General features: G+C 39.4%; 1 protein-coding gene across 1 annotated transcript in view; it reads right to left on the minus strand.

Moving 5' to 3' along the window:
• HECW2 (HECT, C2 and WW domain containing E3 ubiquitin protein ligase 2) overlaps positions 1-19,211 on the minus strand; it is a gene marked incomplete at both ends in the record, with an annotated part of 108,072 nt that overhangs the window by 76,489 nt on the left and 12,372 nt on the right. Inside the window, one exon of the mRNA XM_084264981.1 lies at positions 988-1,095. Within this exon, the coding sequence (XP_084121107.1) occupies positions 988-1,095 (108 nt within the window). The remainder of the gene's footprint in view (positions 1-987; positions 1,096-19,211) is intronic.

Consider the following 19,211-nt stretch of genomic DNA (forward strand, 5'->3'; position numbering starts at 1 on the left):
TCTATTGCTGTAATATCAGTTAATTTGAAGAAAAATTTCTGCCAAGAGCTAGAGTTAGCAGCACTGCAGTGTACAGTGAAGTAATAGAGTGGGAGTATTTTTAATTTTTTTTTTTTTTAAACTTATGAATGAAGATTCATTGCTGTGAGGCTAAACAGGTGGTAGAACAGCTCACAGCTCTTTTGGGATTGATTGCCACTTTGATGCTTGGCATCAGGTTTTCTAGCAAGCTCAGACACAGCGTCCCAGGATTTGAACATCAATTTCTTTAGGCAATCATATACTTCAGATAAGAGAACTACTCTTCATTGACAAGAAAGAAACAAAGAGAAAAAAAAAATAACCACACAGCAGAGTGGTTTAGCTTCCAATAAATCCTGGTCGCCTAAGGGAGTGGCATATGTCCCTGATTGAAAGTTTGGCTATCAATACTCCTTATGGAGTTCAACTGAAGATTTTTTCTTCCAGTAACACATAGACTCTCAGTAGTTCAAAATTGTCCAATGGACTTCCCAGCACAACAAAACTTAAGCTGAGAAATCCTGATACAACTGCACAGGAGGCTGGCACTTTCCTAGAGACAAATTTAACCTTCATAGTAACAAACATTAGCCAGCACTTCTTGCTTATTACCTTTTCCTTTGTGTGCATTTACCATTAACGTTTATCCAGCTGAAATTTTCAACTTCTTTAGAAGGAACTTGATCTTTAAATACATGCAGACTATACAACATCGCACAATCCAATTTTCTCTTCGTTTAATCCAAAGCAAGCTGTCTAAGAATATCCCTGGAATGTAAATGAACATCTAAGCTCAAGTCCATTTTTATCACATATAACAAATGCACTGGAAAATGCCAACTCTTAGAGCAATACCATCAATTCCTTTGATTTACCAGAGGGACTGAAGAGAAGGTTATCAAATGCCATCCTGTTGGCTTGCCTTTACACAAAGGTATGCTTGCCTTTGGATAAATAAGTACTCACATTCCATAAAATAGGGGCCAGGTTCAATTCGCCATACAATTTGCCCTTTTTGTGTGCCGGTCACTCCCCGATTCTTGGAATCCCAGAAGTTGGCTGGAGAGTTCTCATCTAGGAGAGGAAAAGAAAAAGAATTGTCTGTCAAGAAATATTCACAATAGTACTTTTCTTGGTATTCTGTTTCAGTAGTCCTAGATTTGTGTTTAAAAAAATAAAAATCTTCCTTGGAAAGAAAAAAAAAAAAAAAGACTTCTCTTTTACAACTGATAGATTGATTTATGTAGAGTGAGCAGACACACATTCAGCCAAAGTAAAGATATGGTTTCCTGTAAGAGGTGATCTGCCAAGATAAAGTATTAAATTCCGAAACTTCCCTAACTTTACAGAGAAGCTATTGGGAATGTACAGCTGATTGCAACTTCACCACAGAGCTACCATACCATACAGTGGTCCTGCTCTGTGACATGGAAGTCTAGCATTCATTCCCTACCTAGGAAGCATGGAATTGCCATCAGAGGCATCAAGGCTAACTTCAGTTTTTAAATATATTCCTATGTTTTAGAAACTAGAGAGTGTGTTTTTATACATTGACCTAGGAATCTGACACTTCTAGTTCCTGAAACATACAGTGTTATTCCCTAGCTGTGAAGCTGAATTGGAGGCTCAAAGGACAGACCAATCACTTAGTAAACCAGAGATACAAGTGAGAGATTCTGCAAAACACATTCAGGAGGGGACAACAGAGAAGCAAACAGTTAGTATCTGCAGATCGGCTTTGCAATACCGCTATGTTCCCCTCCTGATCTGAGCTTTCTGTCCTAACAGTAACAAACACAGGTCCTGGGATTATTCTTTTTATTTATTTACCAGCCTGTATTTAGGCACTCAGAACTCTGTATGAATGAAAGAAAATCAGACTGAGAAGCTGTTTGAAAGGGCATAAAGGTAGGTTAGAACCAGAGGAAGATTTCATAAATCCAACTTAACTTCTCTTGTACAAGTAGTTTTTTGGGAGCACGCGTCATACCATTTTACAAGACAGCTCTTTCTCAATTATACAGGAGACCTCAAATATAACATCCCTAGTTCTTCCCAGGTTACTTGATATCCCTTAGTCTTACATGAAAAAATAAAAGAATCCTGGTTTATTACACCCATTTGAGTGCATTCTGCAACCTGGAAGAGACTTCACTAAGAACGTAGTCTACTGTGGCTTTGCTCATGAAGCTCCTGCCTGTTCAAGCACATTTTCTTCATACTTTTGGTAGGAATTCTTGCACAGATAAGATTACAAAATTGTCACTTACATTTCAGAAATCCCTATGCCATTTATGAAAGAAAAATAAAATTCATAAAGCTGCATTATCTTAAAAATAGTAACTTAAACTAAACTTCTAGTAACTTAAACTAAACTTCTCTTTCTGCATTTCATTCTGACTACTCATTTCTGTGTATGCTCTGTAACTCTACTGAATCAATGGTGCAGTCTATACATTCATGTCCTTCCCAACTGACATGCAAAGTATTACTGGACACATGCTGGACTTCTGTGATTGCTCAGGAGCAAGTTACACACCATGTCCACAGCCTGTAGAGCTCTGGAGAGTCATGAGGCAGCCACTTATATGCTGACACTTATATGCCTCCAGCCACAGGCAACTGAGAAATATTAGAAAGTTGTGGTCTGAATATCTCAACAGTGTAAGAAGTTTCATAATCATCTCAATGACAAGGAAAAGGAACAGGAAGGGTCTCCTAATGACTCTGATTCTCAAGCACAATAATAACAACACCCTCAGGCTTAACTATTTGTGTGGAATCAACACGACAGTACATCAGCTGCATACACCATGAAGTCAGGCACACAGGTAGTAAAAACCTAAAACATTCACCATTATTGTTCTTTGCAGCAAAAAACTTTCAGAATAAAGAAAACTGTATCTCACTTTTTTTCCCCAAGCAATAAAAAGAGGAACTCTGAAGGTGCATTCATCCCATCAGCCTCAGAAAAAGTCCCTGTATTGTGGCTTGCAATGACACTCTAACTGAAACTACACACTATTGACTTATTCACTTTTTAATTTTTTAAATGTGCCTTCCTAACACAAGGCCCCACTATTACCCTCCACAGACAGAACTCTGGGAAGCCAGGAGACACAGCTTAACTTCCAGGAATCTACACCAGTGGCTACTTTGGTCCACCAAACAAACGTGGTTAGTCAAACCACTACGACCAAAGCGACCAGGTTCTTTTAAAATACCACATTTCCCTGAAATACAGACAATTAAATTATTCAGTGTTCTCAGCACATCCGGGTAAAGACATATGACCAAAAAACCCACCTCCCACCTCCTCTAGTTTCTTCTGAATTGAATTATCCAGAGAAGAGTCTGGTTGTAATTCTAAGCAGAAAGACATATATTTGATATATCAAAACCATAAAAAAAAATTATATTCTTGTTCAAGAAGTCATGGAAGCCAGAAGCAGTGAAATATGCCTTTAAGAGTGAGGTTTCTGAGACTAAGGCACAAGCAACAACTTTTGGTTTTAAAATCAGTGACTCGGTAAAGTCAAAAGTAATTTTTAACAAGACATTCATGAGCTTCAGAAAAGGTCATACATGAACCAAGTCTTATATTCTAAGGTGATAGTTACAATAAGGAGCACATATTCTTACACCTTAATTACTAAAATCCAACACTTAAGAACACCCCTGGATTTTTCAGCCCCTTCATGAAGGAATACTTTTCTTTACAGCAATGAAGACTAAATAATAGATACACTGCCCACAGGCTTGCTGCCATTGCAACAGAAGGTGGTGGAGACAGAGGGATGGATGAAAAATGCTGACAGACTATCTACTGCCTGTCAGCAAACAATGCAAATTACAGAATTTATTTTTTTGGACAGCTTTGATTTTCTTTTGAAACAGCTGCTTTTTTTTTCTTTCTACTTTTATGATATCATTCACGAAGTGAGGCAAAAATAACACTACTAATGCATATGGAAAAATAATTTCAAGATTCAGTTCATGTTTTTTTTTTAAAAACCAAACCAAACAGGAAAAATCAAATTGCATGAAAATATCAAAAACACAATACTGCTGAAATTTACTTATCAATACAATAGTCTCAGTAATATTCAGCTGTGCCAAAAAAAAAAAAGTGTTTGAGAGTACAAAATGCAGTGTCAAAATTACTACTACCTCATCTCTCCTCTTCCCCCAAATGTATATACGTATGTGTCTACATGCATGCACACACGCACGTACACAAACACACACATACATACTACGTATATATTCCTTAGGGAACTTCAATTCTAAGAAGTTCCAGTCCCTTTTTAGAAGATAATTGTTGCTGTCTCTGAAGCTGGCGGCTCTTCCAAAATCTGGGCCAAAGAAGAGATATAAATATTCCTTCCCATAACATGAAACATGTAATGAAACACTGTTATCCTACACTGGTATCTTGTCCTGTGAGTCTACACTTGTGAAAGACATAAAACAATACAAAATGCACAGTATCCTTCTAGCTTCAAAAATTCTCAGGCACAAAATATTGCAAAAAGCAACTTTTCAGAGCTGTAACCACTGTGTATAACAGCATATGTGAGATACTATGTTCTACAGTGAAAAGTAGGTAGTAGAAATACATCACTGTGTGGAACTTCACACTGACTAGTGTTCCTTGAAACACAGTAAAGCAACCATTTTCTAAGTAATAATGTTTTCTTTATTGAATTGCTAAGCACTCAGTCAAAACTGTATTAAGAACTGATTTCATGCTTCACCATCTTTATACCACCCTTTAAATAAAGTTAAATACCAAGAGCATCTGTAACACCCACAGCTTGTGCTCCCCATGTCAGCATTGTAGTTCTCCATCATCATCCAGACCTCTGCCCTGATGTGCCCGCAAATGGGGTGCATCTCCCTCTGCCATGTTGTAGTTCAGTACAGTTACCTTATGTGAAAAGCAGTACAGCAATACTGGATAAATGGATGAACAGTGCAGAGAAAGAAAGCAGCATCCTTTTTATAGAATTAAGTTTTCACAATAAAATTATGCCCATAAAAAAGTAAGAGCCATAAGAAGCTGCAGTATGCCATGCCTTTTCTCTACTGGTAGCCCAGAAGGGGATGCAGCACTCAAAGGTGTCTCACCAATGCTAAATATAGTGGAAAACATTACCTCCCTCAACCTGCTGGCTAACGCTCTTCCAAATGCAGCCCAGGATGCCACTGGGTGGCCTGGGCACACTTCTGGCTCATGTTCGACTGGTTGCCCGCCAGGACCTTCAGGTCATCTTCTGCAAAGCTGCTTCCCAGATGCTCAGCCCCTGGCCTGTCCTAGTGTCAGGGGTTATTCTTCCCCAGGGAGAGGTCTTTGAACTTCATGACATTCCTGCCCTCTTATTTCTTCAGGCTGTTTAGGTTCTTCTGAACGGTTGTAAAACCAACTGGTCTAGTCAGGGTTGTCCCTAACCATAGTAGAGGGGTTGGAATTAGAGGACCTTTGAGGTTCTTTCCAACCCAAACAAGTCTGTGATTCAGTGATCAACTACTGTTCCTAGTTTTGCACAAGGATGTTACAGGACACAGTGCTTAAAGTCCTGCTAAGCAAGTATCTGACATCAAGAGTCAGGAGGCTTCTGCAAGGTTCACATTTTGTTCTCGGTGTCTTATCACTTTCTATACTTTTGTCTTAAGATAAAGGATAAAATACCCCAAATCCATCACCTTATGAGTCAATCTTGCACAGCTTAAATCAACAAATAAAATACAGTCTTTTGTAAGACAGCTGAAAACAAGAACTGTTACCAATTTTTATCTCAAACAAGCCTTATAGTCCCAGTGCAGAATGGTTGTATGCAAATCAATGCTTACCTTCTTATGCCAGTTTCTGTGGTCCAGCAGTGTTAGGTTATGCGATAAAAGGCTTGTCTCTGTCATTACAAAGGATTTTTATTCTTCGAATACCAAAACATTACAGAAGTCACAAATTCCTGTGTGGAACCATCCCAGATTGCTTACTGCATGGGGAAAAAAATTAAAAGTTCCCTATAGAAATCTAAGAGCTTCAAACTTCTGCACAAAGGTGTCTTCTCAGTAACAAACTTATAAAGACGCTTACATGCAGGGCTCTGAGAAAAGGTGATGCTTAACCAATTCCAAATGTCACTGAATGGTTTTAATTTAACACAAATTCATTTTCATCTTTCACTACCATATATGACTATTATAATTCACAGATCTTAAAAATCTGTGCAGCTTAGCTCAGAAAAGATCAATCACCATTGTATCCCTGCATAATTCTGTTGTCCTCATTTGGAATTTACATGCGAGTGTATAAAACGTTGCCTAGAAAGCAATGAAAAAAACAAAATCTTTTGCAGTGCTTATTCTTAATTTAAAATTTACAATTAAGTTCAGATTGTTAAAATGCTGACCTCCTTAGCATTTTAGGTTAATTTTAATAAATTATTGGGAACTGTAGATGATGCCTTCAATGCACCCAATTATTAACAGGGATGTTTGTGCTTAGCCCAAGGCAGTTTATAAAGCATTAATCTAAATGTTATTCCAAAACCAATAAGTGCACTCTGCTTCTTGGTGTGAGCACAGACTTCCGAAGTGAGTGACTCACTGAAGTGTAAGATTAATAAGAACGCTCAAAGGCTACTTACTGTGCAATCTGATCAACTAACTGTGAAAGTTTCTAACACTGAATTTTGTGCAATATCTTCACTTTGGTAACCTCTAATAATTTTAATTCTAGAAATAGTAAAAAAGTAAAATAAAATAATCCATGGGTAATCATTACAGAGATAGCAGAATGTTTACTGAACTACTAACCTAAATCATTTTCTCCCTGAAAAACATGAAAATCGCATCAGGACACATTTAAAGGAGAAGACAAATTTTACCACCTGAGGCCTCACTCCTTTACTGGAAAGTCAGTACATAAATTAACAATTTGAAGCAATTATTCTAATAAAATCACATTATGTCAACCCATTTAAAATATACTACACATATACTACTCCCATGCAACAAATCTTAATCTATATATAGCTTATGTTCTGTGACTTTCAGAATTCCCCATCTTAGGCTTTCTAGTGGAATCAAAACAGTGCTCACAGAAGACAGCACTAGTTTATGCAGTACACTGCTGAAATTAAAGATCAGCACCTCGCTGCATCTTCTAGCCTTACCTGCCCATTCCAAAGGATGCCTGTGGATCCTAAAGTGCATTTCTCCATCTGATCCCAATCAACAAACTGAAGAATAGAAAAAGAATTGAAGTTTTACAGAATGGATCTTGAACTGTTCCAAATCGGAATTGGTATTTTCTACAAAAGTTGCCTTCTGGACCCAGAATGTGCAGCTCAGGCTTGGAGTCTTTCACTCTGTATTAGCACTGTAATCTCAGCTCCACAAGGTGCGTCTGTCCTCTCCCTTCCTCTTGTCATTTGAAGGAAAGGGTTTTGAAGGATGTTCTCAAACTTCCTGGCAGTTTTTAGCAGTTGCACACAATCGTCTGCCTCTCCTCCTTTCATCAAGGGTTTATCCAGGTTCAAACAGCCCGTGTTAAAACATATAAAGTATTATGTCCTTCAAGCTCAGCTATTCGTGGCCACTCCTCTCCAAAGAGTACAGGATGCCGAAGCCCCATCCTCCATCCACTTCCTTCCTTGCCTTGTCCAAGGAGGATTCCAAGGCATGGCCACGGCCGCAGTGTGGGGCAGGCTGATGTAAACAGGAGGATCATTAAATCCTAGAAATGACGACAAGGCAGCCACAGCAACCAGCACAGCGGGATCTCACTGGAAGTGCTGGCTTTTGTTTACTCAGTATTTCGCTCTCCCACATGACTTCCCCACAAATCCAATTATTTTAGAGAAAACGAGACTGCTCTGTGACATAAGGCTGGAATGAAGCTGCCTTTAACCCAGGATAATTCTGCACTAGGCAGTCCTGGGAAGAAGGATAAGTAGGTGGCAGACAGCTGCTATTACTACCTCTCCACTTTCAGGTTGGTAAATGCCACCTCAGCGCAGTGGCTCAGACACGGCTCCCTTTTGCCAGATGCTCACAAGGCTCCTGATGGATGCTGGCAGCTGATCTACAACTCCTTCGACTTCCAGCAAGGACCTATGCCAAAGCAGCCCCAGTACCACATGAACAAAAAGGGTACTTAAAGTTATCTTTGCAATCTGGTCCATGATCTTCAGATCAAGTCCCTTGCAGCACACATTTCATGAAATCACATGCTTGTGAAGCTCTAGGCTCAAGCTCTCGAAGAAAATCTTGGTTTTCTTAGTAATAATCAGATCACAAAAAATAGTGCAAAACCCCAAAACCTGTTACAGCAATGTTTATTCATATTCAGCTTGAAGGCTTTCCAAAAAATGCTTCCAGTCAAAGAAATTAAGTTACACTTCTTCCTAGTGAAGTACTGAAAGCTCCTATATTACTTTACGTTTGCATGGGCAGCTCTAGGAATTGTATTTTCAAAGGACAAGAATGGAAAGAACAGCAGAACTGGGCAATTAGAAGAGAAATTTGTTGTGTACTAAGTGCTGTGTAGTAAATGTCTGGGAACAGTTCTCCCTTGAATGCCATCAGAGCAACCCCCAAAAAACTTGAACAAAATTCTTTGACAGCCTTAAAACCTGCCTAAGCAGATACTGGAACCTACTACATGGTATCAGATCTATTTACTCTTCATAACACTTTGGAACACTTGGTCAGTAATGAAAACACGTATCTTCAGCTGAGAAAAGCAGCGGCAGAAAAAGGAAGAGGTGGAGAAAGGTACAACAGATGCTCTTACAGCCTCCCATCAGAGAGAAATGGCTGTTTGACATCTACATGAAGGTGATGGTGCACTGCCAGGGGCTGCTGGGTGAACCTGACCGAAATACAAATATCAGCCTTCTGGTGACACAGTCCTGCTATGTTACCAGTGAAGGACCATCATCATTTATATTCAGATATTTAGTATCACTGCACAGCACCAGTTTGTTCCCCTGCACAACCAAAACTAAGGTTCACATACCTTCACTTAGTGCCTCTGCACCCGGGACAAGAAGAACAAAGACCCCCCTCACGTTCCCTCGGATGCCCCCTGCATACCACACATATTACGCTGCTGGCGTTTACAGGACTCTGTTACTTTACAGAGGAAGAGCAATTACTCATTTTTCTACCCACAGCTGACAGAATGGTCAGGAAAAAGCTGTATTTCTCTAACACTTCATTCATAAACCAGCTGCAGAAGGCAGAGCAAAGGTAGAAGCCATACCATACATGCCATCCAAACACCAAACAAAGAAACCTTTTGCTATTGAAACTTGAATTAACGGAGTGGCAAGATCCTTGCTCCCCACTTCACGCACAGCCTTTATTCTGATACTGGCCGTAAGATGGACCACTTCCTTCTTTTTCAAAAGTTATACTACTACATTTTATTTCCCTCTATATGTACACTAACAATTCAATGTGGGGATCTGAGTACCTACATGTGCCCTCACACAATGTGATATTTCAAGGCACAGCAGCAGCTCAAAAGATTAGTTAACTAGAATGCAGGAAAAAGATACTGTAAAAATAAAAGTACTTTTTTCAGACATATGAGACAGTACAATAGCCAGAATAAAGTGGGATTCTACTTCTCTGTACTCAAAGTAAAGACATCATTTAAATTCAAAGCAAAGACAAAAATAAACCCTTTCACCCCTCCCGCTGGCAAAAATTCAAAAGCGTAACAGTAGGAAGGAAGTGACCTCAAGCTGAATCTCTTTCCTGAAAATCTTATTAATCCTTCTCCATAAAATTATGTGCGTTTCACTCTCATCTACACTTCAGGTTTCACACAAGAGCGAGGCCCACAGGACAAGCTCTCTGAGCAGCATGGGTCACTGGCCTAGCTGACCAGGATCACCTGGATGCCAGACTCCCACACTCATACACAATGCTGCAGTATTTCTGCAACACACCACAAAAGACCAGATACTATGAGGAGGGAATAACACTAAGCAAGAAATAAAAGCATTTTTATTTAAAAATATTAAGCTAGGGAACACCACTGAATAAACTCTGGCAGATGGTACAGTATGCCCTTAGCTATAAAGACCATTAAATACTTGATCACAATGCAGAAAAGTCCCCACATCTTTACAAAATGCTACTAAATCACCTACCATTTAGCTCATTGAGGTCCAGCTGGCTATATGAGGGGGAAAATACAGCATGGGGGATGCCTCCACCTCCTCCTGAAAGAAGCATCATGTAGCTGAGGCAAGAGCTGAACCAACTCTCATGTCAACTCACAACTGTTTCAACTGCTGATGGTTTGGGGAGAGTGACATCTACAGAAGACAGAGACAGCCTGTTCTTCAGGGAGAAAGCCAAAAAGCAAGGGGCCACCAGACAGGGAGCAACTTGGAAATTCAGATTTAAGCGACGAACAGCTACTGAAGTTGGACTACAATCACAACCTAACATACTAGACTCACTCAGTGGGCTATCGTATTACAAAGATTAGAGAACAGAAGGACAGCAAAGATGCAAGCAGTATACTGAGAAAAAGGGGAGAATTCCTCTCCTGGGACACTTGACACCCTTGACACTGTCAGAAATCTTTTTTGTTTTAACACTTTGCTGTGTCTCACACTTTATTAAAACTCTGATACAAATCCATCTTCAGAACCATAATTCCTTCTCCATGTGCTCCTTACTGTGATGACCACTTCCCCAACACTCCCACAACCATGCAGCCTAAAGGTGATTATCTCCTGCTTTTAATGGCAGCAAGCCCACAAACAACAAAACAAGTAACCTGTCCCAGGCTAACAGGCCTTTAGGACTGTTTAGCTAATCTACAAACACAAGCCATTTTTCATAATTAACTATAAAAGGTAATTTTGGGGGTAAACACTGTCAGAGGGAAAATAAATAAAAAAAAAGCTGTATCTAAGCTTAAGCATGCCATATTTCATCTGCCAGTCTAAGTTATTGTGGAATGTTTTTCATCATTTTCCTTCTCAACCACAGCCTTATATGGTGTCAGATAAGCACTTCTTTGCTGGCAGAGCACAAGCAGCTGATCTTGATTCAGCCACACACAGAAGAAGATTGCATCGTACAAGGAATAAAGGGCATGCACTTTTAGCTGTGACCCTGTTCTCATCACAAGTCTTTGCCAGAAAAACTAGGAAATGTAACAAAGTATCACTGCTGTGGAAGACATGATATCAGCAAAGCTGTGCTTCTTTCAACATAGCCTATCCTGCCCAGATACATTCTGGTGGTAAATAAACATTACCAACAAAAGCACGATTTTGCTAGCACCGCTGCACTTAGATAGGGCTTTCTCTGGTACCTTGCCTTGGTACAGATCATATGTAATCTCACAGCTGGCAGAAAAAGTGAAGGGTCATTTATTTCACAGCCTCCACGCTGTTTTTATTTAATGAACCAGCATCATCTGGTCCTACATACACATATCTAAGGCAGAACGGTAGTAGAGAAACTGGGGGTTGGCTGTGTCCCCTGGCGTTTCTGTTTGTACGTGGTTTTTTTCCTCATCAAAGATTTCTGAAGAGGAAACAAAAATAACTTCAGGAAAAGCCAGGTGGTTATGGCAGCTCTCTAAACTCTGTGATTGGGGTTCAACAATTCCATCCCTCTCCTGGCTTCACAGCCCTGAAATGCACTTGGAACAATTCTTCCTCTGCCATGAGACCACTCTCATGCTTCAGTCTGCTGCTGTTCTCTGACAGTGGTACATACTTTAATTTCCTGCCAACTGGAATATCCAGGCTAATTTAAGTTTAGATAGCATCGAATTGCTCATAACATCTAGGAAATCAGACTGAATGATGTAATGATCTCTTTGGGTTTTATATCAGTATAATTTATGCTTCTTTGAGAACCATTACTAGCACATAAACTAACCTCAAGTACACTTTATTCCACGTGTAATTCTCCTATAACTGGCTTACCTTTCAAAAAGAGGTTTTTCGTGTGAATTGTCAGAAAACACAATTGCCATAGCTGAGAAGTCTTAAAATAGAGTCAAGGTGACTGTGTGCTATTTTTACTTTTTTTGTTTGCAAATCTAAAAATAAAACACCATTTTGAGCCTTTATGAAATGTACATCTGCCCTTTAAACATCACACGCATCACTGAAATGCACACATGTAAAAGCAGAACAGGCTAGAGGAGAACTTTTAAAAATGCATGTTACTTCCAATCTGTATTTTGAAACAAGTTGCAAGTGTCCTTTGTTATATCTTCATTTATGAAATTTTAAAATCAGATACCAGCAAACAAGTACTTGGCAACTGTTGACCAAAAGTCACTGAAATGTTAGACTTGAGGACTCATCGTTTTTCCAAATTCCATTTTGCAGTATGCTCATGTTGGCTGCCCATGAAGCAGAGTACACAGCATATTTGCTATTACTGATCTGCAGGCTTGCACAGAACTTTTCCTATTTTCCTTCTTTTGGTTTTTTTTTTCCAACCCTTCTGCTCACTTTTCCTCCAGCCACTCATACAGTCAAAGAAACGAACTCACTTCATAAGGGATTTACAGTAGTACTAGTATATTATCACCAGATAGGCTGTCAGTGGTAAGGTGGGTACCCAAAGTATCATCTAATGCAAATATGAAGCCTGTGACTGCCTGTATAATAAACTACAAAACTTTTGGTCCTAATTAACAGGAGCCATCCCAACCCTAATTATCAGCAACCATACTGTTAGAAACGACAAAAGGTCCTAAAAACAGGACTTAAGGTAGACAAGAAGTGAAGCAGTAATTTATTATACGTTTTTGCAAGAGCGGGTGACCCAACAAAGTAGGCACACCTTTGGTCAGTTTGCAGCCTTTTTATACCATACATCTATACATATTCATCACCTGTCCCGCTTCGTATTAAGATGAGTTCAAAGAGGTGGTTTCCATAAACTCCTCCCAATTGCGTCTGCGCATTGTCCTGTGGTAGTGGTCGTCGGGGGTCTCAGCGATGAAGGCTCCGAGTCTTCCTCAGGTTGAACCTTTCACCTCCTCCTTCCTCTGTTTAACTATGGATTTTACAGGCTCAGCCAAGGCGCCCCATCCACAGCAGCACACAATATAATACACATGGCATGTCTGGGACATTCCCGCTTCCATTGGTGAAGAAAATTAAAATGTATGAGTCCTTTTGTCTGGGACAACTGCTTACTGGCAGTTGTCTTTCTCTTAACTTTCCCGGCAACTGACATGGCCTAGGGCTGAAGGAAGTCAAAGCTCCATACAGGTTTCAGATTGCACGTGTTAATTTTGTAGCCTCTGAAAAGGTTTGTTCTCTCCTGATCAAAATGATTAGATTTATCGAGACCCCAGAGACCCCACATCGTTTTGCCCGTTTTTCCTGTTTGCCTTGATGTACAATCAACATGGTTGAAGCCTGTTCGTTGAGCCTGATTTCCGTAAGTTCCAGCCCATGTCCTCAGTCACGATTTAACCCCTTATCTCATTGTCCAGGATCATCTGTATCTTTTAGCAGAGCTATATACTCAAATTGAACCCTTGAGAACAGTATTCCCCCTTATTTTATGTGCTATCCTAAATTCTCTACACAGGATTCCCGATGAGGCAGCCTAAGTCCTTTAAGTCAGTAAAGAATACAATAACATTTTTCAGTTTGCAAAAGCAACATTTCTTAGCACTTTCCACACATACTAATTCTCATGCCCTACAATTTAATAATGGCATACGAGTATTTAAAAATTTGCAGAAATTTTGCAAACAATTTTTGAAAAGTACTGTTATGTACTTTTCATCCTCTGGTCCTAAAACTGAGATGATGATATGTTGTAAGAAACTGTAATTTATTAACAGAGTTTTCAGGTTAATAAGTTTATCAAGTCAAAAACCTCACCTGACAAACAATCTTTGAAACTGCTAGAAAACAAAAACTAGTTGTCAGAGTAATCAGCAATAATTTTAAAATCCCCATTCTAACTTACATAAGCGTTACAAATACCTCAGTTTCTGTATTTACATTCTACAAAACCTGGCCCAAAGTCACTGCTGCATTATCCCATTAGGTGTTTTCCCATTCATATTCCAAGAGACATTAACGGGACAACTATTTACATTTTTGCCAGTGCGGAAGAACATTCATACAGCACAAAGGATGAGCTCAATCACTTCAGGTCACCTGCTGTGTGTGCACCATCTTGACCAAGACCTTCCTGGCTTTGCAGAGATACAGACAAACACCAACCACAAGCAGCTACCACTGAAAGTTACTTCAGTCTTCACTCATCAAAATGAAGGAACCCATCAGCACAAGAGCTGCATCATTCACCAAGAGCTTGTACTTCTAATCCTCAATTCATGTCACAGATTTCAATAAAAAAGCCACAGGCCCAAACACATTCATTAGGTACACATAATAATTCTGGAAAAATTATAGAAACATCTTCAATTCTAGATATGTAAATTGCAAACAAACAAAACGACTAAGTTCAATAAATAAATTTATTTTCTAGATCTAACATGCAATTCAAAAGAAAGTACAAGAGATAAAAGGTATGTATTTCTTCTTAAATGCCCTTAAGGGCATAATGTACCGTAAAGAACTGAAATCTTATTTGTGGGGAGCTCTCAGGCATGTAATGGGAAGGAGGTGCTCCCTTGCCAGACAGCAGGTTCTGCTGATGGCCACAGAGGAGAATGAGTGTAACCACAAAACCAGCTTTACTGTTTTAACTGCCCACATGTGCATGCCCTCCGCCAGTTTGGACAAGTGGCTTTTTGTGCAGATGAAGTTTTCGCCCAGAATCACTGAAGGCTTTCAGTAAAATTTTAATTAAAAAGGAATTAATTATCACAAGAGCAATCATCACCCAAAGAGCTGACCCAGCCTTTGCACACAATGATCCATCAGCTGCCTACAGCCAACTAGCTGAGTGGTCTTCTTTTGCTTTGGAAACTAAGTACCACCTTCAGTTTTCCCATAGCTCTGATTTGTTTCCTGGAATGAACGAGCAAAGAGCAGAATCAATGCCAGACACACTCCCAAAGGGTCCTGTGGAGTTTCATTTAACCACTCAATCATTCCTGTAATTTCAGCCCTAGTTTTACTTGTTACTTATTTAGCTGCTTTTTTTTGGGGGCGGGTGGGGGTGTGGGGCAGGGGGGTGAGGTGTGTGAAAGCTTTGTTTATTGCTAGGGATAAAGAGCTAAACCAAGAAGCCCTAGATGCCGTACACCCACAGAATGGATAAAATGCCCAGAAAAGGGATTCTTCCTATATATAGTAGCTGACATGGTTTGAACCCAGCAACATGGCATCCTTCAACATTCTGTGGAGAGAACTGATTCATCACTGTGGAAAGGAGAGGAAAAACTGCCTCCGGATTCCTCAGCTTCACTTTTGATTGCACTTGATTATTGCTTGCAGTTTCTAACATTGATCAATATTCTTCTTAATCTGTTTCAGTCTTTTGAGAGTCACAATATCAGCTGGCAGTTTATTCTCAGTGTTCAAGTCCATTCTCACAGCTAATGCAGAAACATTTCTAAAAACTTTTTTTTCCTTGCCAGTTCCAAGTGACTTCTCACTGACTTTAGAAAGCCTTCCAGTTTCTAAAAGTTGTCAATAAAATATGTCTCTACAGAACACATCTCTTAAGGATCTTGTGGGATTTAATATTCCCTATAGCAGATGTTATTTGTAAGTTTATCTTCAATATTATGATCTGTTTAAGCAGGAATGCAAACTAGTCTATTGTCATCTGACAGTAATAGGTTTCTTGGAGAATTTATTAGAAAGTCAGAGAGCTTGCTAGTTTGGAATATAGAAGAATATTTATACTTAAACAGTACACTTTTGGCATACTTCATCTTTTCAGTAACCTAAACCATACATAAAACCCACTAACAAAAAGAGGAATACAGGTTCTAACCCAAGGTAGAAACAGGCATCGATGCTTCCCTTCCATGCCTATGTTAAATAGTGAGCCCATTAACTATGATAACATGGATCTCTCTGCATAAGCAATTTCTCCTTTCCTTGCTACAAACCACATAACCTCTAGCTTAAGTAAATAGTAATATCCTCCTCATTCTTTTAAATATATATGGCTGACCAGTAATGCTGTGGAAAACCTGGAGATAGAATGGAATAATATCTCAGCATAAAGTGAGCGTATCCATGCAAGCAGTGCACCAAGGAGCCTATTAAAGGAATATGCTGAATCGCTCCACCCTTCCTTATCTTTGTCAACATTTACTTATTTTCCTTGCCAGCTACACTTTCCACCTCCACCCCAATGCCGCATGGTGGCAAGATCTAATGGAAGATTCCTCAGCTTCTAAGTTTTTCATCACTGGAATGCTCTTTACAGTTTCTTTACATGAAATCAGTTTTTCCCATAAACTTTATTCTGAATTGGCATAATAGTAGACCTAAACATTATTATATTTTAAAAATCAGTGTAATTGCTATTGACTTCTAATGTATAGAGATGTTTTCTGTTTCAAGAAATATTTCATACTCTTAGCTCTGACCAGATTCCCCTTTCACCTAACTTCTAGTTTTCATGTAAGAATTCACTTTATATTTTATGGGGCTATTAATAATTAGCAGAATTAATACATTATATGGGATAATCTGAGCTCATTATCAATTCCAGCAAAGCTATAAGAAGTGAAGCATCTTTTAAGTATTTACTGCTAATGCCGGGAACATTTAAAATACTTTATTTCAGGTGCAAAGATATTTATCAACCCATTACTGGCAGATGATAACAGCCAGCACTGCTCTATATGGTAGCACATATCCAAGCAGCAGGTAAGCAACATACAAAAACAAAAGAAAAGAAAACTACGGCTTTAAAAGAATAAAAAAATGTTTTCTTAACAAAAAAAAATCCTTTTCAGAATGGTTATATTGCACCTAAATACGCACAGTATCATACAGTGAGCTTTGATCCCCAGCACTTTGTTAGAACAGTTTATGAAGTGTGTCCCTTGGGCATAACTTTCAGCTGAGCTGTAGTTTCAGCATTTTTGTATAATTTTGTATTGTGTGTCATTGATTACTTGCAAACACAGACTATCCCAGTTTGGGATCTGGCACGAGCATGCTGACACTGCAGAATTTAACAGCACAATTAAGGCAACACTATAGACACCAGAAGACTTTTCTGGATGAGCATATGACTGAAGTCTGACACACTTCTCAGAAGGCCATCACGGTTTTTTTCAGTCATTTCCACCAATATAGCACGGTTATACGCTGTATTAATATTCAAGCAGACACAAGATATCCGCATAATAATTCACAGTACATTCTAAATTTACAAATGCCCTTTCAAAGACACTATTTTTGCAAGGTATACAGGCACAAGAAATATAATTTGTTCACTTCTGTCTTGGTGCCTGCATGCTGACACTCTCCCTGACCTGATTCAGCTCCCTTGGACTGCAGACTGGGACTTGTTTATTTGACAGACACTTGGAAGTTTTTGTACTTTGCTGAGGAGACCAAACCTGTTTTGTAACAAGGTGCCAACAGTTTGTCATGGTGGCTGTAGCCACCTACTTTTGCTGATTTCCTTTGTGACAATGGGTATCGTCCTTAATGCCTCAACCTGGGGCTGCAGTCAGGCACATATACTGAGCAGCCACTCCTTTGTCAAGCACTTTTTTCCCCACATTCCTGGCAAGCACAATGCAATAATTTCTTCAGAATCTTCAAGTGAGACACTTTTACTAATAAAATACTTTTTGAAAAAAACCCCAACAACTTTTTTTAAAATACACTGTGACTGTTCTCCCCTTCTGCTTGCCCTCGCAAGGAGGAATGCTGCAACTGTTCAATCCCCACGCAGTCAGAGCCCCAACCTTGCCAACTCTACAAGAACCGTGAATGATTAAATAAAAAAAACTACAAAATGAAATAGTTCAATTTTAAACCAGGAATGTCTAGAGGATTGGAAATATTTGTAAGAACTTGAAGAAAAATTATAATAGATACACCACATGATACTCTTTTGTAAGTACCCCAAAAAAGAGGGAAAAAACAACTGCTATCCTAAATTCTTGACGCTGTGAGCTGGGACTGCTTTACAATTGGTCTGAATCTTTTTGGGGGGTTTTGGTTGCTTGGCTCCACCACCCATTTAACTCTCTTCAGAATAGCTAAGAAATACTTGTGTTCATCTTCAGCGAAGATTCCAGCTGCACTGAACACCAGGATAATACTGTGTATCTTGCAGCTGCAATTTCTAATACATATTGCTATTTCACTCCTAAAAGTCGTATTAAAAAGCTTATAAATCACAGTATCAAACTACTGTGTCCGACCCTTAAGCTCCAAGAGAAGTATAGCGAGTCAGTTCATGACTGGAAGTCATAGACAAACACTGATGACAGATAGATAAATGGGAGGCATAGACCTGCACCATCTTCCAACTCCCTTTGCAGGGTGCGGGGCGAAAAGGGCAACATTTAGACAGAGTACCACAGTTGGATTTTTATTTTATACCTGTTTATCCAACTCCTGTTGCTTTAAGTCATTTTACATACCATCAGGATCAACTCCAGTGTGGTTACACTGGACTTTGTTCTATTTTGATCTGCATGTGTTCAGATTTTTCACAGGGTGCCTAAAACTCTAACAGCATGTATGACATCTATTTGGAGCTGTGATTTTTGTTGCTTGCATTAGGGACTTTCTGTGTAATACACCAAAGCAGGGCAAGCTGGCTAATTACTGCTGCATCCAAGTTCAAAATTCAGATCCAGATGTCAAACTTCTTAAAACATTCAGGATCATCTGGTTTTACTTTCAGGTTGGCTCATCACAGAGAAAATATCAAATCATGGCATTTGATGCTGGCTTCTTTACTGCTGTCCCTGAGCTGCTACGTAATTCTTGGGAAGAAAAGAAAATCCAAAAGCCTGGTCTACTTACTGCATAAAACATATGTTACTAAAATGGTGTCCTCTTACTTATTTTTAAACCAACTATGTAGGACTCCAGTCAGTTGCCAGCACTGTGACTCAGCAAAGCCCTGTGCAGAGAAACTCATTGCTGGGACTCTTGCAGCCCCAAAGTGAGGGGGGGAGGCTGGCCAGGTTGCAGGCCTTTCCTCACACACACACCTGCTTTAGGCAACAGCATGACACGCAGGGCAGCTGACAGTCAGAA

This window comes from Gallinula chloropus, assembly GCF_964237585.1.
Source record: "Gallinula chloropus genome assembly, chromosome: 5".
Classification (NCBI taxonomy): Eukaryota; Metazoa; Chordata; class Aves; order Gruiformes; family Rallidae; genus Gallinula; species Gallinula chloropus.